Source organism: Cynocephalus volans, chromosome 1 (assembly GCF_027409185.1).
Source record: "Cynocephalus volans isolate mCynVol1 chromosome 1, mCynVol1.pri, whole genome shotgun sequence".
Lineage (NCBI taxonomy): Eukaryota > Metazoa > Chordata > Mammalia > Dermoptera > Cynocephalidae > Cynocephalus > Cynocephalus volans.
The window spans coordinates 180,969,584-180,996,705 of NC_084460.1; the positions used below are offsets into that span (position 1 = coordinate 180,969,584).

At 39.6% G+C, this 27,122-nt stretch overlaps 1 protein-coding gene across 1 annotated transcript in view; it reads left to right on the forward strand.

Moving 5' to 3' along the window:
* Window positions 1–27,122, forward strand: part of ITSN1 (intersectin 1) — a 213,827-nt gene that overhangs the window by 147,754 nt on the left and 38,951 nt on the right. The window contains exons 21-28 of the mRNA XM_063081469.1: window positions 4,392–4,639; window positions 6,511–6,670; window positions 10,619–10,824; window positions 11,591–11,673; window positions 15,521–15,687; window positions 18,879–18,924; window positions 21,250–21,371; window positions 25,991–26,108. Coding sequence (XP_062937539.1) covers window positions 4,392–4,639; window positions 6,511–6,670; window positions 10,619–10,824; window positions 11,591–11,673; window positions 15,521–15,687; window positions 18,879–18,924; window positions 21,250–21,371; window positions 25,991–26,108 — 1,150 coding nt within the window. The remainder of the gene's footprint in view (window positions 1–4,391; window positions 4,640–6,510; window positions 6,671–10,618; window positions 10,825–11,590; window positions 11,674–15,520; window positions 15,688–18,878; window positions 18,925–21,249; window positions 21,372–25,990; window positions 26,109–27,122) is intronic.

Genomic DNA, 27,122 nt, shown 5'->3' on the forward strand with positions numbered 1-27,122 from the left:
ATATATATATATATATATATATATATATATATATATCCAGAGAAGAAGGGACTTCTTTAGCAGTTATCAGCCATCAACCAATTCAGTTTATTCTGAAAATTGTTTACTGTCTCAGTGTTACTCTTCCATCAATTTGAACTCACTTTTTTTCCCTTCTCTTGATGTGATTTGTTTTTAAGGTAGTCAGTACCTTTTCCTTCTACCTTCCTTAGATTTTTATAAACTTAACATCTGGGCTTGGCTTGTTTAGCAACAATTGGCCATAGTATCGCTGCTGTTTTGAGGGTCCAGTACACACATAGGATTATAGGGGTAGATCACATCTGACTCACTGCCTGTTATGTAATAAAGTTTTATTGGAACACAGCCAGGCTCCTTCATTCGCTTATTGTCTACAGCAGCATTTGTGCTACAGTGGCAGACTTGAGTAGTTGTAGCAGCAGAAAAATGTGCTGACCTCTAGGTTACAGCTTTAGAAAAGAGTCTTAATATCCTCATCTAGTAGTTTGGGGGGAAACCTTGTATTTCAAGCCTGGCAAATCCATGAAACATGGCTGCCACCCATTTCTCCTCAGCTCCCAGGCAGCCTGGACCAGCTGGTGTGAGTCGAGACACAGCTTAAATGTGTTTGCTATCCCTGTCCTTTGTCATGCTCTGTGAGGGAAGAAGGAATTTCTCTTTATCTCCTTTGTGGCAAGGTCAGAGGTTTTAGAAATATTAATAGTACCTAAAGGAGGCGGCAGTAACTGAGCATATAAACAATGAGAAAAGAGGCATAATAGTATCAGGCTTTAACCAAATGGACTTGAATCTGAAATGGCTGCTGGGTACATTTGACTATTGCATCAATGACCTACAATATGCAGTATATAATTACTAATATTTTGAAGACTAGCTCTGTAATATAGTCCCAGAAATGTAAGCAACATTTGAGATTTGTACTTCACTTTGATGTTCCAGTAGAATTACCCCCAAATACTTTGGGGTATTGCAGTGAGCCTGGTTAAGTAAAATTATATTAAGACCAAAGTTGTTGATAATAAAACCCCCCTTATAGCCACCAGTGGATGACGTACTTTATATAAAAGTCCACATTATAGTCAGCTATGTTACAAAGAAATTTGTGAGCTTGCCTTCTTGGTCTATCATGATCTTATGTTTTTTTCAAAATCAAAGTGGGATTTTGGGTAGTTTCCCAAATCTAGGAAGAAATATTTCTCGTTTTCATATGTCAACCTTTATGCTTTTTCTAAGTGGTTAATTTAATTTAGGTGTTAAGAGTGAGTTCTTATTATATCCTCTGAACCTTAAAATGTAATAATTTATTAAAATTAATGGATCCCAATAAGAATAAGTTAAACTAATTAAGACTTGTTTGGGCTGTTATTGAGATCAGTGAATTTTCCTTGGTTAAAAGTGAAAATATTGATTTTACTGTTGCCTTTAGGAATGGGAGAAGTTCTTGTTTGTAGGGATAAGAGGCTGAGGCAGCCCCTCTCCCCATCCTAAGTATATGTGTGCCTGTCAGTAGTGCAGCATGCTTTCTGTCATATCTTGGGACATGCTGGGAATGATCAGTTAACCAGGGTGGGAGCTAGACCTGCCTGCAGGGTGGAACATTTCCTCTAGGCTTCAGATCCAATTCTAGATGGCCACCAAAAGTCTTATTAATCAGACAAGACCCTGTGTCTCAAGGGGATGACAGTGGATCATAGTACATAATTAAAGCAGGTGAGAGTTGAGGAGGCCCAATTTGGACATAACCTGTAGGAGTGCCAGACAGGCAGTGGTCAGGGATCGACTTGAGCCCCTAAAGGATTACTATTGCCAGAAGATAAACCCAGAGGTACCAGGATCCCAGGCAGGCTCCTAGAGCAGGGAAATCCCATACAGAGAACCAGCCAGAGACTATAACCCAGAGTGAGGGTAAAGTAGAGACCAGGCCAGAAGCTCAAATCAGAGAACTGTAGCACAAAGTCAGAGCTGGACCACAGGAAGGATGGCTTTAAAAATCTGTCATTAAACATTTCTTATTTGCCAGGCAGTGTTCTAAATATTTAGCAGTCCTCTCAACCACCATAACAATACAGGTATTGTTATTATCCCCACTTTATAGATGAAGGAACAACTGAGGCATCAAGAGATTAAACTTGCCCAGAGGCAACCAGTTAATAATTGTAGAACTGGTATTTAAATTGAGCCAGTCTAGGACTGGCCACTTAGCTCACTTAGAGCATAGTGCTGATAACACAAAGGTCAAGGACTTGGATCCCTGTACCAGCCAGCCGAGCCGCCAAAAAAAAAAAATAAAAAATAAATAAATACATAAATAAATAAATAAATAAATAAATTGAGACAGTCTAATTGCGGATCCCTATTCTTGATTATTATTACACTTTGCTGTCTTGAGGTTCAATCATTGTGTGTTTGACCTAAGCTCCTAACTCATTCCTGCCTGACATCACCTTTGGCCCTAGAGTAGAGGGGACTGAGCTTGGTTGTTGAACCTGCTGAGAAGCGGGGGAGGCCCTGGCACGACTGTGGTAGAAACAGCCATGTTTACAGTGCAGAGCCGCTGCAAAGTTACAGTGTGTTGTAATTATCACCAGTAAGTATGAGGGAGGAAGGAAAGACATCTAGCTATTTGAGTTTAGCATAAAAAACCCAAGTAGGAAAGAAGTTATCTTAAATCCTCATCTAGAGAAACAATTGGGGCTGCCAAAAAAAAAGAAAGTAAGAACAAAACAGTGAGGGGGAGTCAAACGAAAAGTGGATGATTTGCTCAGATGGGTGGAAGTGTGAGCAAGAATGGCAGAACTGTAAACCAAAACTAGAGCCTTTGGAAGTTTTATTGCACTCTAACCAAGGTAACTCCTTTTTGGTTGTTTGATTTCAGCCTTAAAAATTGCTTTTTTCCATGACAATAAAGGTTTCTTAAGTTAGAGCAGCAAGCAGGCATCCTCTACTTGCTGAAGATTTTGTAAATAACCTGTAGAATTAAGTAGAAAGCTAGGTATTCTGTTTTCTCCTAGACCAGGGGACTCCCATACAGAGACTATTACTTAGAATGAGGATAAAGTAGAGACCGGGCCAGAAGCTCAAATCAGAGAACTATAGCTCAAAGTTTAACATGAAAGAAGACCCAAGCAACCCCTACCCCAAGTGTTTGTTTATTCAGATAAGCTAATGAGTATTAATTATACCCTGTTACTCACTGTACATTGAGTAGGCGTAGATGTTTGGTTTGTTTAATAGCTTTTTGTGTTATTTTAGTTTTTACCGAATACTTGAGTGGATTAGATAACTGATATTTTTCTAGATTTTCCAAAATCATTGTTGTTAAAGACCCTACCCACTCACTTCTATGATTCTAAAAAGCCATGTTAATGTCCAATGAAGAGTTCAATGTTTTATATCTTTAGGTAGTATATGAAGGCTAAAAATAAGATAAGATCTCCGATAGACCCTTACTTTGACTTATAGTAATGAAAATAATTTTCTAATAGTGAATATAATCATCCTCTGAAGTCGTTCTCCTGTTGCTCGTAAAATAGAAAGGGTAACTTGTAAAAATAAGTAGAATCATTTTGGCCATTTTGAATGATCTTTTTCAGTCAGAATTAAAATAAAATTATTTAAAGCAAACATTAAAAGCACTTGGTATAATAAATAGCTATGTGAAAATTTTAAACAGAATTCTATATTCTCATGTACACTTTTGTGAATATTAAAGTTAAATTTATGTAGAAGAAAACTATAGGACCTTATTGAAATTGGTGATTGCTATAAATAATCACCTCTTTAGTTTCCTCATCATGTGTCTGTGGAACTTTTCAAGGGCTAAACACAGCATTCAGCTTTGCTACTCATGGAATCCATCTAAGGCTGGGTTTTTTATTTTTCTTATCCTTATGCTGAATAAATACCACTTAGCACTTGGAGGTTTTTAGAGTTCTAAATTTGTATTGATTGCTCACTTTGCTTTCAACTTTAAATAATAAACCCAAGTTAAATTATTTTTAATAATTACATCACTTCCTGAATGTTGAAGACTGTTGGATCACTTTCCAATTCAAAATAGCTCTAAAAATTTAAACTATGTGCTTGAGGACTTCAGGCACTTTATCTTAACTGCCATTATTAGAAAAAGAAAAAAAAAAAAGCTACAAAAAAGTATAAAGAGTAAGGACTTGAATTATAGCACTTACTGTTTCTCCAGAGTTAATGATTAGAGACCTTCTTCCCCCACACTTAGAGTAAGGTGAAGAAATTTCTATGCCCCGTGTCAGTCTAAAATTGGCAGAGACTTGGGACTTTGTTGTGGTAGGGCGTTTGGGGTATTGGGGGTTGATTTATTTCCACTTAACTTAAATGTGTGACTTTCCCCACAGGTGGATGAAAGCCAAACTGGAGAACCGGGATGGCTTGGAGGAGAATTAAAAGGAAAGACAGGATGGTTCCCTGCAAACTATGCAGAGAAAATCCCAGAAAATGAAGTTCCTGTTCCAGTCAAAACAGTGACTGATCCAGCATCTGCCCCTGCCCCAAAACTGGCTGTGCGTGAGACCCCTGCTCCCCTTGCAGTGACCTCTTCAGAGCCCTCCACAACCCCTAACAACTGGGCCGACTTCAGCTCCACGTACGTGTAGGCATGCCATTTTTGATTATTTTTGAAATCCAAAGTTAGTACTGTTTTTTAATTTTGCCTCTCAGTGTTTTTATAGTCTTGGGTTGTCCCTCCACCTAGGGGAGTGGGCTCATTTTCATTACCCCTTTCTCTGGCTGGTCTACTGATTACGGTCTCTGAACTGTATTTAATGATATTATTGCTCAGTAATGATTTACCATGATACAAAATAAAACCTGTTATTTTGTTTTGTTCAATAATTTATCTGCCTTTTTCATACTGGTGGAAGAAATGGAGAAATACAGTTTCCTAATAATCTATTTTGACATCCATGTAAGTCAGCAAATATTGAGTCATTTCCTGCATGTAAATAGCACTTTTTTGTTGAGCAGAAACAGAAATTGGATTCAGTCATGTGGTTTTGAATAAGATAGAAAGCTGTTTCCTTTAAAGCTTTCTGCTTTCTTTAGTCTTATACAAATGTATATTGGGGTGAAGAGGTGTGTGCCCTTGGTTTGGGAAATGGCATTAACAGAACCAGGTGTAAGCAGAGGTTTGAAATGACAGATGAAACCGCTGTCTAGACTTTCAGTTATAAGGACATGATCTAGATATGCAGTTGTCTAAAAATATTTTATACTGGGATGCAAGTAAGAGTGATTTGAGTAAGAAGTGTTTTAAATTTTTTTTCAAGTCTAATCATTTTTCTGAAGAAACAAATCGAAGGTAAAGAGTCAAGACATATTGCTGGAGAAAGATCAGATGGAACAAATAGAGGGAAGAAAGGAGAATAATAGCCAAGGGCAGGAGGAAGTAGAGGGAAGGATATAAGGAATAGCAAGTTTTTCATACTTACATTTTCATGTAAAAGATTGAAGGTGGTAAAGAAAGTTCTTCTTATCTAATCTTTGCTTTTAAAAAAAATTGCCTTCCAAGTGGAGAAAAAACTGCCTTCCAATTTGAGACTCTCCCCTCCTCTTTTGATCTTGATTGAAAAGTTCTGACTTTTTAATCTAAAGCTTAAGCTAAAATAGAAAACTAATACCATGTTGTCTAGGATTTGGTTTTGCTGTGGATCAAATAGTATGACTCTTCCTCAGTAAATGTGTGGTGTGCAGCTCTCCTGCTATAATCATGGGATTCTTATTTCCCAAACCAAAAAGCAGGATGTGCAGTCAAAGGAATTATTTTGATTTTCACATTTGTTTATATGTCTTTTAAAGATGTAAAAAGTAAATTGCATTTAGATCTGTACTCACATAGATGTGTTTACCTAAAATTATAAAATCACAAAATTAAAACTGTCCCCAAGATCCAGGACAACTGGTTGCTCTAAGGATGCTACTTCTACTTACCATGGTGCGTATGCATATGACTGGGTGCTTGCTGAGGATGGATGGGACAGAGAAATGGTGTTGAGTAGCTCTAGCTGCCAAGCTGGTGGTTTTTATACGTGGCATGTAACTTCTTTTTGCTCATTTAGCTATTGTTATTCCAAATGATAATGATCACATGAGGACATTTCTCTGATACTGTAGACTTACAGAGTATTTCCCTGTTCAGTATCATGTGACCCTCCCAAATAACCTAAAGTGGCAGAATATTGTTTCCATGTTGTCAATGTGGAAATTCAGATTCAGAGAAACTGTTAGAATTTGCCTGAGGGTTGTCACTAGTATGTGAAGCTCAGACTCAAACCTAAGCCCTGTGCTCATTTTTCTTCTTCTCGTTCTTTGACTGTAGAAAGCCACTTACTTGTACTGGATTTGTGTGACACAGGCTCATAGATCACCGTCTCCTTTTTTTTTTGTACCTTGCTGAGGGTTAAAAGCTCGTGCATCAGGAAGTGCTTGCTATTTATGGTGGTGTGCTTTTCCTTCCAGGTGGCCCACAAGCATGAATGAGAAACCAGAAACAGATAACTGGGACGTGTGGGCAACCCAGCCTTCTCTCACTGTTCCAAGCGCTGGCCAGTTAAGGCAGAGGTCAGCCTTTACTCCAGCCACGGCCACTGGCTCCTCCCCGTCTCCTGTGCTTGGCCAGGTAAAGACAGCAGTGAAAGTGTGAGCACTTAGCATGCTGTGCAGGGCCCACGGCGTCAGCCAGGGCTTGTTGGCCATGTCATTTAGAAGGAAGCTGCCTTGTGTGGATCTGGGTTGGCCGGCAACGCAAGATCTAGTTCAGGAGCCTGAAATATGTGTGAATAGTTGGAGTTCAGAGGTGGGTAAACTTCTGCCTGGGTTGGTCAGGGAAGCTTCACTGAAGAGGTGGCATTTGAGTTGCATATTGACAGTGGGTAAGTTCTTACTAAGCAATGGAGAATGTTGACATAGCAGACAAAATGCTACAAGGAGAGGCTTTATGCCAGAAAATCAGCATATGTTTAAGGAAAATCATGGGTCAGTCCCCTTGGCTAGACCATTGAATATTTATCAGAAAAGATAGACTGATTGAAGGCTAACGGGAAACTCTGTAATGCCCTGCTAAGAAGCAGTCATTTCTGAAAGGATAAAGGTGGTTATTTTGAATATTTATGTTTTGCTTAATACAATAAAGATTAAGGAATGAAATTTCTATAAATAATCAAACCAAACAGCAAATGTCCATCTGGGAGGCACGAAAGGTCAGGAACAGTTTCTGATCTTGAAACACCCGGATGGCATTCAGGTTCTGGGCAGATTAATGTTGAGGTGATATGCAGGAAGGTTGGCATGGAGGTCCAGCAGGGTGGTGACAGCAGTATAACCATTGCTGTCACCCAGCGGAGAGCAAGGGAAGGTCTAGATTGAGCTTAGATGGCTGAGAAGAAAGGTGCCCATAGAAATAGAAGAGGAGAACTTGTGAGACACTGCAAAGGGGTATAAAAGGTTGGAGTCCTAGCACCTGTGGGAGCCAAGAGGAAGGGAAAGAGGCCTGGGATTGAGAAACAGGTTACACCTTAAAGGGAAATGAGGAAGGCAGATAGAGAAGTCGATTTTTAGTTAGAGGGAGGAGTTAGAGTTTAGTCATGGTAAGTTGAAAGTGAAGGTGGGACATCCATGTGGTCCTGTCTGGCAGGCTATTGGAACGTAGATCTGGCAGGTGGAAGAGAGGGCAAGACTAGGATTATATATTGGAGTCAACCCCATAGAGATCATAATCAGACCTAAGGAAAAGTGTGAGGTCATCCAAGGAGAGAGAATGTAGGGAGAAGATAGCAAACACACAAGAGGATGTGCACTATGCGGCTTGGGAGAAGAGGAGCTACTTACAGGAGGTGTCCTTCACTTTGCATCTGTCCCAGCTCCACATTTAGCACATTCACGAGCTCAGTAATGGTGGCTTGGTGATGGATGAAGGGCTGCAGGATAGGGAAAATGTGGGCAAGAGAGGGTGTTTCTAGAAAGCTTATTACAGTTTGTGCTCAGGGCAAAGAAGAGACCATTTAGTGTGGCAAGGAGAACATCTTTGTGACCTGGGGAAGAGAGGCTAAAACCAGATTGCAAGGGAGTAAAGAGGAAATGAGCGGCGAGAAAGTGGGCAGATTTGTGAAAGAAAAGAGAAGGAGGGCCAACCCGGTGGCTCACTCAGGAGAGTGCAGCGCTGGTAGCGTCGAGGCCATGGGTTCAGATCCTATATAGGTGCGCTCACTGGCTGAGCGTGGTGCAGATGACACCGTGCCGAGGATTACGATCCCCTTATTGGTCAAAAAAAAAAAAAAGAGAAGGAGCAGAGTGGAGGAGGGCACTGGGAAAGGCATGAGCCAACCATGTCGCAGTGAGAAAGGGGATCAAAAGGTCACATATCAGAGAATATAACTAAAAGCACAGAAAAGAAGACAGGATTCTTCTTCTGGGTGAGGAGGGGTGAAGAGAGACTGGAGAAGATAAAGTGGAGACGGAATTTCAGGTTGGGGTGCATGGCAGGCTCGTTCCCTGGGAGGAGGGAGCCCTGAGGGCCTATGGAGAGTGGAAGAGGCTTAGGAGGAGCAAGTTAGGAATCTGACAAAGGAGAATAAAGACTTGCCTGGCTGAATTTAACCCAACTCTGTCACTGATCAGTCATTGCACATTGTCTCAGCTCTCTCTAGCAGTACTTCATATCTTAAGACTAGGAATCATAAGAGTAAAATAGCCTACTACTATTATTATTACTGTCATAGCAATACTGTCTGTAGATCTTATTACACTTTCTTGACTTTTTGAAGAAAGTATCATCACTGTTTTACAGATGTGGAAACTGAAACTTAGAGAGATTAAACAATAGCTGAAGTCACAAAATTAGTGACAGACCTGGAATTCAAATCCAGAGTCCATGTGTTCTGTCTGACCTGGGCTGGGGTCACTGGGGTTGAAAAGGTTGACAAGGCAGGCACGGGGAAGATTTCTCAGGGGGAGAGATTCTGAAATGCCAGTGAGGGCACAGTTGGAAGGCTGACCCTGGGGTCCATTCTTGGGAGAGAAATCAACAGAAGTGGCCAAGAGGATTAGACCATAAATGAGAGCTGTGGGATCAGTGGCGGTCAAGGCAGGAGGCTCACTGCAGAGGGGAAAAGTGGAAGATAAAAACTGTATGGTCCTGGGGATGTTTGAAATCCAGAGAACCCTCCTCAGTTCTGACGGACTTGAAGGAATGTACCGCCGAAATGGAAGGGATGTTGTAGGTTTAAGGTGGAGAGAACCCATGAAGACCAAGATTTAGAGGTTATCAACATAGATACTGAAACTATTTGACCAGTTTTAAATTCTCCATTTATCAGACAAAATCAAAACTAAATGTCAGTGTAAAAATAAATTCCAAAGGGAAGTACAGATTGGTACTGAATTAACTCTCTTTGGGTGTTTTCCTTTATTCATGTCCATTGATGTATATCTTGGAAAGTTGACATTGTTTTATTTTTTATTAAATGTTTTAAGATATTGTAATGGTTTTATGCTGCAGTTTTTAAAAAGATGATAAATGCCTCACCCTGCCTTTCCAGCCTCATCTCCTACCACACCCCTCCATGAGACTAGGCTATGCACAGCCCTGGATCACCTTCTCTTCCCGGACCCTTTGCCTTGTGCCACCTTGAGGCCTTTGCCCGTGCTATGCCCTTGGCCTGGAGTGCCCTTCCTCTGAAGCCCTACCTATCAAAATCCTTCTCATCTTTCAAGGCCCAACTCAAATGCTGCCTCCTCTGTGAAATTTTTCCTGATGCCCCCAGGCAGAATTTATCCCTCATTTCTCTCTGTTCCCACACTAAATATTTGGAACTTCTTTTTAACATATTTCATTCTACCAGGTGATATATTTAGTGGTTTTTATCTCTTTCTTCCCCATTAATTGTGAATTCCTTTCTAATAATATACTCTTCATTTTTATAGTGCTTTATAGTTAATAAAGTGCTTCACCGAAGATTATTTGGGGGAGCAGAGACCATGTTTTATTCATCTTTGTAATCCTCACGGTGCCTTGCATATAGATGTATAATAAATGCTTATTAGAATGAATTTATGCTAACCAAACCCCTGTTTCTCTAAAAAGGAACTAAAACAAGCACAGTTCAAAGCAGGACATACTTCCCTGTGTCTACCTAAACTAAAATATCAGTTGATTATCTCACAAAATTTTATAAACTTTCTGTTCCGTGTTAATCCTCCACAAAGAATCCAAATTGGATTGATTGGACATAGGGAGGTGCCCTGGGCAACCTGAGAGTAAAAATAGAACCAAAATACAAAAGGCACACAGCCAGGTGCAACAGAATAGATATGACCTCCTGGCTTGTTTAAATAGAGAATTCTAGATGGCCAGACAATGGCTTTGTGAATAGGCCTCTACTTTTGGAACTAAACAATTACTGAAAAACAATGAAGCATCTAGCACTCCTGCTGTGCTCAGACAGGGTTTTTGGTGGCTCTGTGTGTGCTTGTGTGTGCTTATTAGGGAGGAGGTACCAGGGTACATATCTGCCTTAATTGATAACAAACCACAATGTAATGAGGGGTCCTTTATGTTATCCCACACAAGGGTGAAAAAGTGGAGGGGCTACAAGCGCAAGCCCTGTATCCTTGGAGAGCCAAAAAAGACAATCATTTAAATTTTAACAAAAATGATGTCATCACCGTCCTGGAACAGCAAGACATGTGGTGGTTTGGAGAAGTTCAAGGTCAGAAGGGTTGGTTCCCCAAGTCTTACGTGAAACTCATTTCAGGGCCCATAAGGAAATCTACAAGGTATTTTTGTGTTTATCTGCTTCTATTTGATGAAAATATTAGGCATTAAATTATTGTTTACACTAGTTAAGATTCCTAGATAGGAGTTGCAGGATTATTTTGTCTTCTGTATCTTTTACTGCACAAGTTAGAGTATATGAATACAAAAAGTTAGGTGATCATTTTCTTTCCCTTGTGGAAGCCCATACATCTTGTTTTTCACTGACTTGTTATATATAGTAAGGAACTCTACCCTGAGACCTGGAACATTCTTGTGCATTGGTTGGAGATTATGACTCTCTGTTTAGTACCCAGTACTCTACCAAATATATGTGAGTAGACATAGAAAAGCCCAAACAAAGCAATTTGGAAAATAATTGGAAGAATGAATTATCTTTTTCATTAAGGTCCTTATTATAGCATGGAACCTTAACAAGGTTGTTGCTTAAATTATTCCAACCATGTAGATGTTCAAAACAAATTATGAGCTTTAAGAAGATAAAAATAGCAGAATTATTAGATGAGCATCTATCAGTCATGCTTTGAAATAGACTAGTGCATAGGCTTTGTGTCTAACAGCAAGCACTGAAAAACAGGAATGTGTGCTTAGAGTTAGGCCTTGTCAGCATCTAATCATGTGTTTTTAACTTAGCTAAGTCAACACTTTTAGCTGCGGATTGTTAAAAGTTTTAAAAGTTAAGCAGTTTTAAAAGAGAAAAACCAGTGTCATTTGTACTATTTTCCTTTAAGACAAAAATTAAAATATTCTTTTCTTCCCTTCTTTCAGCATGGATTCTGGTTCTTCAGAAAGTCCTGCTAGTCTAAAGAGAGTGGCTTCCCCGGCAGCCAAGCTGGCTGTTTCAGGAGAAGGTGAGGACCTAAGTCATTTTCTGTTCTTTAGAAGGGTCGAAGACATGTCATACACACAGTAATTGTTTGAAATGAGATTGGGTTTCATTTTAAAATAGACTATTAATTTATGATCGGTATATTAAACTCTAAGGTAAATGAGTTTAATACTTTATGGATTCTTTCAAAATACTATCAGATATATTGATCATCAAAACCTGAATTTTCTAATTATATTTTATTATGAACTTTTTGACTTTTGAAATAGGCCCATTTGATTCACTAAGGATCAAGTTTTCTTAGTATCTCTATAGCTAAATTGTGGTCATTGCTGCTCCTAACACAGTCTAGTCTCATCTGACATATGTAGATAAGTATTTTGTTTTAAAACTAACTACACAGTCCAGTAAAGCTCTCACAGTAACATGAGTGCCATTTGTACCATCCCAAATGAAACAGAACCTCAGATTCTGTGTCCCGTGTAAATAATCAAATCAGATTATTTAAACCTAAAAAATCCATTTTGAGTGTTTATTACACAAGTAATTGCTTTCTTTCCCAGTCTCTACTTTGTGACATAATACTAAATATTATATAGATGTCAATATGTAGTAAGGATTATTATTTTAAATTTTAAAAAGTGAACAATGGCCAGCTGACCCAAAAAAAAAAAAAAAAAAAAAAAAAAAAGGGAACAAAGCTCACAGAATTCAGGCCCCAATGGTCAAAATCTCATGTCTTTCCTACATTCAACGCAGTCATTATCAATTATCATAGTACTAATTGAAGAGTGCTACCTTAGTTAGACAGGCTTTCCATGCAGAAGTCTGAGCAGTGTTTGTAGTTAACAGATGTCACAGCTTGCCAATTGTATAGTAATTTTTCATGGGTTCCTCAAATAAATTATACAACAGTAGAATGTTTTATTTAATTTACCATAATGAGATTATTATAATCCTTAGAAACCTTGCCTAATGAAAAGTAGAATTGTTAAAACAATTATTTCAATGGAGATAGCAAGGATTAAGGTTTAATGTTATTTCAGACTCATAGTAACAGCAACATTCCTTTTTCAGGAGGAATTTTAAAGGTAAATTTTTTTTTCAGTTATACGTACAGCTATAAAATCCCATCATCACTAAACAAATCAAGCCTTTTATTGCAAGCAGACTTTATTATTACCTTGAAAACAATTATTAGCATAGTTCTCTTTGTACATTCTCATTGTTTTGATGACTTTTTTTTGTTCAGTGTTAGGAGAAAAAGGTGAAAAGTTCCTTTAAACGTAACATGTGCAGTCTACCACCAAAAAACCCCCAAAACACTTCAGTGTGTTATATCCAGTTAAGTCTCACTAGCGGGCTGGAGTTTTCCTGGCCTTCCCACCTAGTAACCAATAAGATTGGGTCATGCCTTGCTTTCTTATCTGTAACCACCCCTTGAGGTAGGAAATTATTACAAGTATTATGAGAATATCTGTGTAAAGCTTTTAGAACAAAGCTCCGTAAATGTCTGTTGCTTTATTTCCTTTTTACATTATTTCCTGAATTACTGATAGAGCCACTTAATGCAGTGAGTGTTCTCACAGCAGTGTGGGGAATGTTTATTTGTTTTAAAACATGTTCAGAGGCCTCAACACTTGAAGCTTCAATGAATAGTTCACAGATGAACCACAGATGTACTTAAAGTTGGGCAACAGAATAGAGTTCAATTCTGATCTTGGTTGGCATTTATTATATCCATTTTGAAAAGACCTAGCTATTAGAAGTATTAGGAAAGATTGTGGCCATATGGAGGGGTGTGTGAGGACCTAGCATTTGAAATTCTGAGAAAGCTGTTTACATATATTAATGAGCTGCTTGTTAATACTGCATTGAAAGTAATCAATTTTAAAGTAAACCATAAAATAGATTTGGTAAATTACTAGTTTGGGTAGCTCTTAAAATACTGGCTTGGGGATAGCAGTGCCCTCTGTTAAATGTCGCATGAGCGGAGGATGACCAATGAGGAACCCTCCCCATCACCATGTTTCTGGATTTCTCAAGCAGTTCGCATATGCCTTGGTACAAGGCAGGGCAAGTAAAGCCTCATTGTCTTTCCAGTCTCCTTTAAATTTTATACTGCAGTATTCAGTTCAGCCAGAGTTTATTTTTCCAAAATTTCTTAAGCATTTTGATAGTTATTTCAAAATTTGGATCCATTTTCAAGAAAGGGACTTTTAAGTTGAGGAATCACTGAAAAAAGAATTAGTTGCCAAGGCCAAAAATGAACTAAAGAACAGTAAAAGGGAGCAAAATGAAAACAGAAGGATCAGAATATCGAGAAATCAGAAAAACAAGGACATTGATGAAAAAAGAATGCCCTTATTAAGAAGCCACCAAACGTTTCCTTGTGTGGGAAATCCTTGCTCTAATTTTAACTGTAGAGGTATGTGTTACCAGAGCTGAAGGGTTAAAGACAGAGAGTCTTCTGTTTTTCCAGATCGTTTGGATGACCTTGTGTCTGCTGTGGGTCCAGCACTTTTTACCAGCAGTTATTACTGGCCTTGGCACGTACAGGTCAGCACTGTGAAGTTGAAGGAGGGCTGCCCACATTAGCACAAGTGCTAGGGGTTTGGGGTTTTTTGTGTGTGTTTGTTTTAGTTTTCATTAGTACCTCCTGCAGAGGCTCTTATAATTAGCCAATGGAGTTCTCCATACTAAATTTCTGCCTATTAATCAAAATTAGAGGCTGCATTTTAGGAATATCATCTGAAGTTTAGTGAGAAACATACATTATCCATCATAAAAATGAACCTTTCAGGTAAATGGTGATTTTTCTGTTGCTTTTTAAAAAATATGCAAAGGCCTATGATAAAATGGAGAAAAAGTGGAAACAAGAAACATGTGCTTCTTTCTGTAAATCTTTTATCCTATACCTAGTGTAGTGTCTAGGATTTTCTTTCTGGTGATCTTTTTGAGAGTATGTCTTGATTCTAAGCCTTAGTAAAATCAACTAAGAGAAATGCAGAGTTTTAAAGAAAATCTTTGTCTAGAATGCACACCCTTCAAATTCAAGACACTAAGGGACATTGGTTTTTGTCCTTTAAGACTAAATTACTTGAATAATAAAATGTACTAATGTGATTTGTCTTTTAGCTTGTTAAAAAAGGCCTGATTATTTTCTGGAATTGGGTAGATATAACTTGCATCATCAGTTCACTATGCCTGTTTATGGGCTTGAATGACAAGTAGATGCCAATTTTTAGCTAAATAATATGTATATTTTATTTTGTGTTCTAACAGCTTCCTACCATTTATGTATATGGCATAGTAGGATATAAGTTTTCCCTTGTGTACTTGAAAAATGAAAAGTGTGTCTTATTTAATTTACACAAAGGACATACTCTACTAAAAGTTTTCTAAAATTGTGACTTGGTACCCTCAGAACTGAAATACAGATACTTGACGTACTTATCAAGAGCCTGCATAGGAATGCATCTGACCCAATATGCAGCACAAAATAGGTAGTCAGTAAACGTTAGTTAAAACTAAATGTGAAAACCATTTTCATTTAAAAAGAAATCATGACGTTAAATCGTAGATCACTGTTGGTACTCAGCGTCGGTGGACATACAGTTGGTTTTTTATTCCTGTGGCTGGGTCTTCACAGGAATTGTCTCCTTATCTTCAGCTACTGAATTTTTATGTGCAGTTGGGGAATTTGGAGCCCAGAGTATTCATCAGCTCTCTGTGTTATCTGTGACTAGCCTTTCTCTTGGATGGATCTTATCCTAACTTCTTTATTCATAAACTTGCTTTTGCAAACCTGTCTGGGATTTCTTTAAACAATCAAGCTCTCTCCATATTTCAATATTTCTCCCCACCAGAATTTATTGCCATGTACACTTACGAGAGTTCTGAGCAAGGAGATTTAACCTTTCAGCAAGGGGATGTGATTTTGGTTACCAAGAAAGATGGTGACTGGTGGACAGGAACAGTGGGCGACAAGTCCGGAGTCTTCCCTTCTAACTATGTGAGGCTTAAAGATTCAGAGGTAAACCCACATTAACTGTTTCCTCTCCCTTTCTATGTGGTGATTCTCTTTGCAGGGAGTCACAATGTTTGACAGTGGAACTTTGTTGGGTTTTGCTAAGTTCTGGAGCGTGACAGTAAATACGGTGTGACCTGTAATTGTTTGACCTTGTCATTTGGTGTAGCAGGGTAAGCGTTGGCTTCCCACAAGCAGAGCTTCCCACAGTTAAGTGGAGGCTGCATGTATGGGGCTGGTCTGTGTCAGCCTGGATAATAATATTCAGTATTAATCTCTACTCCTGCATGGAAATGACTTATGATTTGGAATAAACTTTCTTGATTAGGTCTTCATGGTCATTGATTTTTAGATACCTTAAGAAAGATACACAGCAATATTTTGCCCATGTAAACAAAAGTATTCTGGTGATACTGTCCCCAGAATACTGGACAGTAGAAAGTTTCTGAAATTTATATTTTTGTCTGCACAGTAGAAAGGCATAAAATCTAAGAGATTGGTACAGATTTTAGTATCTCCATTGATCGGGGACTGAATTTATTTTAAATGCTGTTATTTTTATAAATTAGAAATGGCTGCCATTGTTGTTAAATGGAGCCCTGGAAATATGATTGCATAAAATGTGGTCTTGAGATAGTGCAAGTAAAGAAATGGTGGGGTAGGTGGGCTTCCCACAGAGTATGGGAGCCCATCTTGTAATGGCCAATTTCAATTAGTGGAGAGTTTCAAGGTATAAATGTAGACATTTAACCGATCCATTGCACATAAATAAACCAACAGGAAATGGTTCTTTCTTTTTTTTAAGCATAGGCAGTCAATTCACAGTTATTTCCTTTTTCTCCTCATACCTCCTAGGCACTGAGAGAAAAAGCTGGCAAAAAATCTGTAGAGGCTACTTTCCCAGGTGTGAGTGAGTGGACAAAACTCTCTGATTTCAATGCCAGTAGGAGCTGTATACTGGTCTCTTCCATAGGGGGAGCTGGGTCTGGTGGCTTGCTACAGTAGTTCTGCCATCAGACTCTGCACCTTCCTTGCAGTTCCAAGGAATGGTTTTTTATTTGCTTGGGTTTTGTTTTTTTAAGGGTGTCATTATTGTTGTTTTTTTTTTTCTGGCTGTGGTCTTGAGAGCAGCTTGCTGAAATTCCCATGGATGGATTTGTATAAGTCTGCCCACCCTTGGAGAATTTGGCAGAAGCCTGGAAGAAAGTAACTTTGCCCTGTAAGACAGCTGGCATATTGGACTCTATAGATCTAGAAGGGGAGAATTAAACTCTTCTTCAGACAAGCAAGTTGAATCCAATAAGAATTATACAGATGATATTCCAGGGGAATGGGGGGAGAATGGTAAAAACTGAACTTGATTTCCACTATGATGCATGAAAACTCTTAAAAGTCCCTTTACCTTTTGGATCAGTTAAAATACAAAAGCCATCACTTGTGTTATATTTTAATAAATTACAGCTTTCTATAAAAAAATCTAAAATCAGTAAGTTAAAACAAATAAATGCACCGTGACATTTTTGAAAGGTAAGCTGAGTTGTAAGATGCTTTCTTAACCACAGTCTTAAATTATTAGACACAGAAGAACTAATAGTACTAAAGATTTTTAGATAAATATTTAGCTACATTATTCAATAATAATGGAAAAAATCTAAACAGTCAGCTCTTTCATCGTACTTGAATATAGAGTTCAGTGTATAAGCAAGGTATGCTACCAAACTTAAAAACCAGATCCAACTTCAGACACTAAAATTGATGTATGGGAATGGGAGGGGTTGTCCTGTCCTGCCTTCTCTGTGTGAGAAGGTCTGGGGCATGGAGCCTGGAGCAGCTTTTCTAAGGTGCAGTGAGGATAGAACCTGGCCTTCTGAATATGTCTTAACTTATGGTGCTGGTTGTGGTTTTTCAAAGGTAGCACATTGAAGCTACTTGAGCTCTACTGTTGGGTATTATCAATTGCTTTGTTCTTTTTATGGAATATAGGGAGTATATTATAAGCCTGTACTGGGAAAGTAACTTGTCACCAGGAATGTTGTTTCATTGGTATTTCTTTATTTGATACAGCCTATAGAAATTGTAAGAGAGATTAGTGTTATATAACTTTATTAATAAAGAATGCATAATTAGAGTAAAAATTTAACCCAAACTTTTCCTGGTAAATGGTTGTTAAATTTTAATAATCAAAACAAAGGGACCATGATAAATTATGTTCCTGGTAGATTAACTGCATATTTTTATTCTTACAGTAACTCTTTAGTTCATTAAGCCTTTTGTTTTGTTTTAATTGGAATACTTAATTTACTGCAAGATAAGAACTCAAGGGTAAAAATTAATTCAGAATAAAGTACTTTGTAACAACAGATTATACTCTGGCCCCTGTCCTGATTCTCCTGGTCTCTGTTAGTATACTCAGCTGGTTTAAAATTCCATGAGTATCTATGAGAGGAATTCAACCCCAAAGCACTTTTGCAACACTTACTAGTTGGAAAGAAATATGGTCTGTGTCTATGGCTTGTGCTCTCAGTATTGATACAGAAATTTCAGAGTTTAGACAGTGTGAAATCGGGTGGAAAGGCTACAGAGGACAGCAGTTACCTCTTTGGAGAGAGAGAGGTTAATGGGATGGGGGAGGGGGGGTTTCAATTGCCCCTGTACTGTTTTATTTAGTTCTTTAAAAAAGAAAGCTCCTAAAGCAAACATAGCAAAATATTAATATTTTTATGTATTAAATCTGGGTTGTAGGCTCACGGGTATTGGTTAAATTCTCTGTACTTTTTAATGTGTGAAATATTTTATATTTAACCATTTGAGAAGAAAGCATGAGCTTAGTGTTTAGGATGTAGACTAAAGTCTTTTTAGCATGGAACCTCCTGTTTGACTGGACTCAGGTCCAGGATGTGCCTGTGCTACATACACACAGTCAATACCTGAGCCCTCTGTGATCCTACAGTGCCCCATGCTTTGCTGCTTTTTTCTCTTAAAGGAAAGAGTAAAAGCCACATGTGTTAAAGTATTTGTTTTGTTTCATTTTTCCTGAGATATGTTCTCATGTCAGGTGATACAGTTCTACTATGTTTCCCCAGAATGAAAAGAGGGATTTAGGGGCTCAGGCATGTTTGTATCATTGTTAATCGTTTTTTAAGTTGCATGACCAAAACTCTTCAGAATGCAAATGAGACCTTTTGCTCTGTTTTAAGGGCTCTGGAACTGCTGGGAAAACAGGGAGTTTAGGAAAAAAACCTGGTAAGTTACAAACCCTCATGCTTATTTTTCAATGTTTTGAATGTGATTGAGAGTTGCTCACATCTTTGTTTTTGAGGGCCAGAAGCCTAAAGTAAAGACAAAAGAATCTTTCCTGAGAGTGCTTGGAGTAGATCCTTTCCTTGGAATCCATTAATAATGTATACATGGTTATGAAATTTCAGTGTTGCTTCACATATGGGAGTGGGGACATTATCAGACAGAATGTTCTCTTGGGTTGTGAAGAAATAATTCAGGCAAGGTGGTGGGGATCAGCTGCTTCTCACGCATCCTCTTGTCAGGCTCAGGAAGGCCTCTGTCATTTCCTGACAGCACATTAAGTCACAAGCAGTGGAGAAGATTAGAGGAGCCACGGATGTTATGAGTGTAGGTACCAGTAATTTAGAAGCCATTGGGTGATTTTCCTCAGGTACACATTGAAGGTATGAAATTATAGTCATGCCTCTGAATTCAAAGTGTTGTAGTTTATTTAAACAAAATCACATGTTCTATAAATAAATAGTAGCATGAAAGAGGGGAGAAAGAAACAGATGTAAAATAATATGGTTTGTTTGGCACATCTTCCTAGTCTAGGTCATTTGAGCTATTTTGTCATATCCTTAGGAAATTATAGGTTGAAACAGTCACTGCTGCACTGAGAGAGGAGTTTGTGTGTCTGTCTGGTGCTCAGCTCCACAAAGGCTTACATGGCCAGGAAAAGGGAGATTTTAGGTTGTCTAGAATTTTAGTCAGACTCTAGATATTGGATTACCTGGGTCAAATCTCTTTTAAATATGAGTCTTCTATGTTTTGAATGTTTGTCATTCCAAAGGATCCAGATATTTCATGTATGATCCCCAAGTGGGCTTAGCTTTGCCCTGAAACTAGCAAGCTCCTCAAGGACACAAAAAACAGCAAAGAATGTTGGGGCAGATCACTGGTTACTTATGCCAGGTCCTTTGAGGAGCAGGAATATCTGATGCCAAATAGAACACTATTTTGAACTTTCTCCAAACCAAAAACTCTTGGAATCTAGAGCTAGTTCTTGGCACATTACAGGAGAATCCTCATCTCAGCATATTTTTCCCAGCTAGAGCTGTCAGTCAGAGCCAAGGTATATGTAAGTTTGGCCCTGGGCTTTCCTGCTTTCCTGGAGCTCTGTGAAGCCTCAGGCAGGGCTGTCATGGTGGCTGACCCCTGATTGCAGAACAGGGTAACAGATTCACTTGCTAAAATACTTGAATCTTACTAGTTCACTGGAGTGAGTAGAAAAGTAGGAAATACTGTAACGGGCCCTTTTGCCACCTTTGTTTCTGACTTTTCTTAATTTCTTCTTTTTTCTTTCCTTCCTTCTTTTCTTTCTGTCCTTTCCTTCATTTTCCCTTTCTTTCTGCAACCAGTACGATAAGGATAGAGTATAGAGGACTAGGACAGTGTTCTCTGTTGCCTCTAGAAGTTCAGAAAGCAGTTACTTGTAGATGCGCCAGCATTCACCAGAAAAGGATTCTGTCTTTTCATTCTCGAATTCCTGTGCCAGTAGAAGGGTACTTTTCAGAGCTTGGACTGTGGTAGTGCTGGAATTATCCCCATGAGACTTAACATTCAGGAAAAGTATAGAACTATTTACATTTTTTTCCTCTGCTGAATTGTTATTTTTGCATAAAATTCCCTTCTTAACTCCAGGTTTCTCCTTTAACTTGAAAGAAAAAGAAATAAATTTGCATTCCCATGATTCATACTTGATATTCAGGGATCACTCTCATAATGTGAGCCATAAAGAAAATGGTAGTGGTGGTGGGAGTGAGAGTCGGAAGCAACAACTTGTCAGTGACCTACTGCCAGGCTCCTGATGGTTTCTGAGGGAAATAGAATTTCTCTTTCTACTCTATTTGCAGATGGAAAAGCTTCCCTTGAGTTCCTGTGTTCACCTAACTGTCATTGAGTACTCCTGTGCTGGGGTTGGGGATGAATGAGGCCCTGCCCTTGGATTAGGGTGTTCTGGGGATTTGTGGGAGGGGCTGTGTCCAAAGGTGCAGGAGTGGTACACAGAGGGGAACCTCTTGGTAAGTAAGCTCCATAGATGCTGAGGGAGTCCTACGGCAGATGGGGCAGAACAGAAAGGTCAACCCAAGCCTTGAGTGCTGCGTTTGCATGGTAGCTCTGGCACAAGGGAGCAGTTCACTGAGTCTTATTTGTTCAGTAGAAAACCAGCCCAATACATTGGTTTTGATTATTTTAATCTGTGAACCTGGGAGGTGGCTGTGTTGTCTTAGACTTTCCTTCTCCTGATTGTGACAGTGCACCACGATGTCTGATCTTGTTTTTCAGAAATTGCCCAGGTTATTGCCTCATACACGGCTACAGGTCCCGAGCAGCTGACTCTGGCCCCTGGGCAGCTGATTCTGATCCGAAAAAAGAATCCGGGTGGATGGTGGGAAGGAGAGCTGCAAGTTAGTATCTTTTCTGTTTGTCTAAAATTCTCTGTCCAAGTTTGAATGTGCAAAATTTTGAAGAGACACTATTTCATTGCAAAGTACAAATAAACCCTCACTGCCTAAAACCTGCATATGGATAGTGAGAGATACCACATTTTCTGAATCTAATTGGTTCCTAAACTTCAACCAGCCAGTAGCCGGATTCTGAGAGCTAAGGACTCATCTGAAAATTCATCTATTCCATTCCAGAGTTCAGATAGTGTTGGGATAGTGAGAATTCATATGATGAGAGATATCTGTAGAGAGTCATCTTTAAGTGTCATGGCATTGCAGAAATGGAGCTTTCCATCAGTGCTGATAGGTGTGTTATAATAGCAGGTTTCTTTGCATTCAAAGCCACATCTGTACCTCACAGTATTTTTAATTCCTGTGTGTGTGTGTGTGTGTGTGTGTGTGTGTGTGTGTTTATTCACATCATCTTGTTATTCTTTTTACCATTTCAGATGCCTCTTTTGAGTCTCATTTCCAGAGACAAAGATGCTTTTAAAAAGGTTACTGTTACACCACCGTCATGGTAAAGATTGTTAGAATCGATGGATGCCAAATCTAAGGAGAAATTTTAATAGGAACAGAAAACGTACATGGTCTTAAAATGACTCCCCACAGATCACTTATTATTTGCAAGGGAAAGCACGGTAATTACACAATGTAGAACTAGGACAACTCCTTACTTAGATCAAAATTATCATCACCAGTGGGACAAGTGGATATTATATGCATCAGACGTGCTGCGCTAAAAAGGACACATCACTTACATACTATTCTGGCCAGAAGGACATTGCCTGAATCTAATTATGAGGAAACATTAGGTAAACCTAAAATGAGAGATGTTCAGTCAAAAAGGGGGGAGGGAGCGACTGTATTCTTCAAAAATGTCAGTATCATAAAAGACAAAGAAAACCTGTAAAAGAACATTAAAGAGACCTGACAGCTATTACAATGTCTGATTCTAGACTGGATCCCGTATGAAAGAAAAACATGCTCTAAAGGATGCTATGGGATAACTGACAAAATTGGGATATGAACACTAGATTAGATAAAATTATTGTATAAGTGCTTAATTTACTAAAATTGATAACCGTACTATGGTTATAAGAGAATATCCCTATTTTTAGGAAATACACATTGAAGTATTTAGGGGCCATGATGTAAGCAATTTGTAATCAAGTCGTTCAGAAAAAGAAATTACAGAGAAGGGGGTGGGGGAGGGAGAGAATGCACAGATGGTGACGCAGGTGGGGTACAAGGTTAACAAGTGAATCCAGGTGAAGGGGATATGGGTGTTCTGTGTACTTTTCTTACTCTTGCACCTTTCTGTAAGTAGGAAATTATTTCTAAATAAAAAGTTGCTTTAAAAGAGTTACTACTATAGCAATTACTTGTAGATAAGCTGACTGATTCAAATAGGAAGTGTGTCTCCTTCCTACCCCACAACCTCCGAAGTGAAGATCCTCCAGACAAGGCAGGCCCTGGCTTTGCAGCTAGTGTGGAGGACAGCATCCTTAGGGGCCCATGAAGGGCTGAATTCCCCTGCAGCCCATCTGGCCTTAGTGCAGAAGGGGGTGTGTGTGCAGGGGGGACACAGAGCCCAGTGTCGTCCTTTAGAGTTGAGCATGGGGCTTGCTACAAAACACAGGCAAGTACTTGCTGAATACATGAATGAATGGTTTCTAGAAACCCCTTTGTAAAAACCCTAGTGTCCCTAGCAGGGAGTCTGCAGTAACCTTTTGGTATCCAGTAGTGTGCCTGTGGCCCAATTTATCAAATCAGCTGACTTTCATATGGCTGTGAGCAGGACTGTTAGGAATTAGGTGAGTCTGAGATGGAGGAGGAAGGCAAGAAGAGTTCGCTGTGCAGGGTGCTAGTGTGGAAAACAGGGCCTTGAGGGGTGCTGAAGAATCGGGGTTTGCACCAGCATGAGCAGGAGGCATGCTCCACAGGAAAGAAGGAAGGAGCTAGCTGTCCAGTCACACACTGTTGAGGCAAACTTTGGGGAAGGTCTATATTGTGGTGAGCTGAACATACAGTACCTTTCCGGATATAATAAATGTGTCTTGGCTGGAATAGTAGGCACAGCCTGGAGTGTAGCTAAAGAAGGAACTTCCCCTGGGGAACTTGCTGGTGGGAAGCCATAAAAACCCTGTCCAGAAGTGCTGGCCAGATACAGCTTACTGGCTTGGAATCTGACCTTTGGAGTCCTGGAAATCCACTCCCTTTCTTTAATATGCCTGCTCCCTCGCTGAGCAGGGAGAGCCTCCTCAGACCAGTGGGTCCCACTCCCTGTGTAGAATTGTCGCCCCATTGGCCATCTGATCCGGGTGGCCCTCTCCTGTTCTGAAGACCTGGGAGATACCCCTTGCCCTCCTCCTCAACCTGCTGGTGAAGGCTGCCCACAGAGCCCCTCTCTTTGCAGCCTTACATCTTAGCACTCTGCAGTGACATTGCTGCTCCATCTCATTTGGTGACTTGCTCTTTAAAACAACCAAAGACCCCAGGCTCTCAGGCTTCACTGCCTTTGCTCCTAACTTTTCTCCCCAAGGTATTGACTCTCACCTCTCTCCAGTTACTCAAGAGCTGGCCGTATCCCACTTTTTCCAGAAGCTTTCTGTGACCATCCCAACCAGAAGTGCTGTCTCCTTTCCTTAAATTCTGGTGGTGACCCCAGTCTGCACCACTTTTTGGTATTTCCTAGTCAATGGTGATATTATTACTCAGCTTTCCATGCCTGTTTCTTATTTCCATGTGTAGGTGATCAGCTCCCTGCATTCAGCAGCCATACTTTTTAGTCCTCACATTCCTAGCATCTTGCTCAAAAGAGAGATTTAAGTGGTTCTTGAAATCTGCAATAAAGTGGCCGAATTGCCATGCCCAGGATAGATTCTGACCCTTTAACCAGTGTGACTCTCAGTGTGGACACACAAATGAAGAAATTTCCAATGAGCTCTATGTTCTGCCCTTGTGAAACTGCGGAGGTGGGGGAAATAGTGGAGTCATTGTGAGCTGGTGGCAGTACACTGGATAGATAAACATGTGGGAACTCGCAAACAGATGACTTCAGTCATCGGTAGGGTCACTGTGAAAATAAAAGCTGTAGTCCTTGAGCCAAGGGCATGAAGTCTATCAGACCACAAGGAAAGTGAAACTTGATCTGCCTTCTAAAAGTAACCCAGAGGTATTCTCCTTGATAAATTGGCAGGTGGGGGGCAGAGGTGAGGTGGTTGAAGTTTTATTTTTAGCGTTATTTCCTTATTTTTGGAACAGATAATATATTCACATTGTTTAAGATTTAAAAGTTATAAAAGGGGATGCAAATGGCTCGCTCCTACCCTTGTCCCCAAAGGCAACTGTTTTTATCAGAGCCTTGTTTCTAGATAAGATATTCTCTGTGTGTGAGTGTGGACGCATGTGCACATGTGGGTGCAACTTGCATTGATTCTCTTTTCCTGATGCTGTGCAGAGGGTAGTCATTGCCCTTCTCATTATCCCTAACCAGAGTCTTCTCATGGAATTGCGTCCTAACTGCAAGTCTTGGCTCACCAACTTGATTATAAGTTCCTCCACGTCACATAGTATCCCTTTCCAACAACATCGAGCACATAAACTCTCCATAGATGGATCTTGTGTTGAGTCAGTTTGAAGTAAAGGAGAAAGAAATGGCAGTGAAAAAGAATGACTGAAGCCAGTATATGGGCCTGATGGTTTTTGAAAACAGCGTCAAATTGAGACTCCTTGTGTTCTGCATATACTGCATCTACATGATCTTGCATCTGAGGTTTTATATTACCCATAAAAAAGAGCACAGACGTGATTGTGAATCCCGGCTTGCCACTAACTAGCCTGTGACCATGGCCTTGGCACTGTCACTTAACTTTTCTTTTTTTTTTTTTTTTTTTTTTTTTTTTTTGTCGTTTTTTCGTGACCGGCACTCAGCCAGTGAGTGCACCGGTCAGTCCTATATAGGATCCGAACCCGCGGCGGGAGCGTCGCTGCGCTGCCAGCGCAGCACTCTACCAAGTGCGCCACGGGCTCGGCCCTGTCACTTAACTTTTCTAAGCCTCACTTTCTTCATCTCAAAATTGGGAATAATAATATTATCCTTCTGGAATTGTTGTGTGGATAAAGGCCCATAAGGTACTTAGCACAGAGTGTGGTTCATAAAAAGCACTCAATAAGATAAGCACTCAATAAGTATTATAATTATTATTCCTAAAATCCATGTATAATGTTGGCATTAACCGTAATCTCTACATTACCTGAAATTAACATCTGAGTGCTAATGTTAAATGAGTAGAGTTTTCTATCCCGGACACACACAACAGTATATCCTGAATTTGTGATCCACACAGTCCAGCCTGTGCAGAAACACTCTGGGCTTTGCTAACCCATGCCTGTCACAATTTGTATTTTAGCTACAATGTTTTATTTTTGTGATGTAGTAATTCATAGATTCTATTGTTAATGCTATTTGTTTTCAGTTATATGTAAACTTCACCTAAATGCTCTGTTACAAAGCAAACTGTATCATAAAAGAACACAAACCTTTTAAACTTTTTAATATAATTATTTTCTTTTAGGCACGTGGGAAGAAGCGCCAGATAGGCTGGTTCCCAGCTAATTATGTAAAACTTCTGAGTCCTGGGACGAGCAAAATCACTCCAACAGAGCCACCTAAGTCAACAGCATTACCAGCAGGTAAGGAGTTGGCAGTCTCTTGGAAAATAGTCTGCATGTCACCTTAGTTTTCCACTCAATTTTCTCATTAAATTTCTTAGATTGTTTTTCACATGTGCTTTAAGCACTTCTTGTACTTGCTGGGACTGACACCCAACTAATGTGATATGGAATATGTTTTTCAAAAGGACTGAATATCTAAGTAGCTTTACTGTACCGGGTACAACAGAGCCCTTGTTGGAACTCTCTTCCTAAAGGAGTCATGAATGCTGTGGCATTAAAACCAGATTTTTCTCCTTATTTTCTTCCAGCAGTTTAAATTGAGATTTGGGCTAAAGGGTGAGGTGACAGAAAGGGACTCCTAAAAATAGCTGGCTGAGGTCTAAATAGGTCAGGAGATTGAGCTGGAGGCCATGGGGGTCTATTGGTTGTAATGTGGTGTTCACTGAGGACTGAAATAGCTCCCCTGTGACATTTACTGTGAACAGAGGGGGCTTCGCTGAATGTGCAGGATGTTATGCACACTTTTCTAAAGGACTGGAAAAGAACAGAGCACTGCAGTTGACCTGGTTGGCTATTTTCTGATTGAAGGGACTAAATTTGATGCTTTAGTAATATTTGAGAGAGGTGAGGTTAGGGGACCAGATTTCTGCTTTAGGTTTTTAAGCCACCAGCTCTTGGGTGGCATTTGTGGAAAATGTAGAATTTTTGTTCCACTACCTTGTGGTTAAATGTCTGTGCTATACATCCCCAGTGAAATAAGATTAAAACTTGGCAGCCTTTGCAAGAAATTAAAGTATTGGCAAACTTGTGACTGAATCCCAACCCCAGCTGGGCCTTTTTGCTTGAGCTTTGGCCTCGTGTAGGCAGAGGGGTGTGGTATTGGCTCGATCTGCTGTCCCCTGGGGAGACCGGATGGTGTCTTCCCCACTGTCACTATACAACCCTGTCATCGGGTTGGTTGAAACCCACTGAAATCATTTGCTGAAGTGATTGAATTAGCTGAAGAATTTGAAAAACCTAAACCTATATATA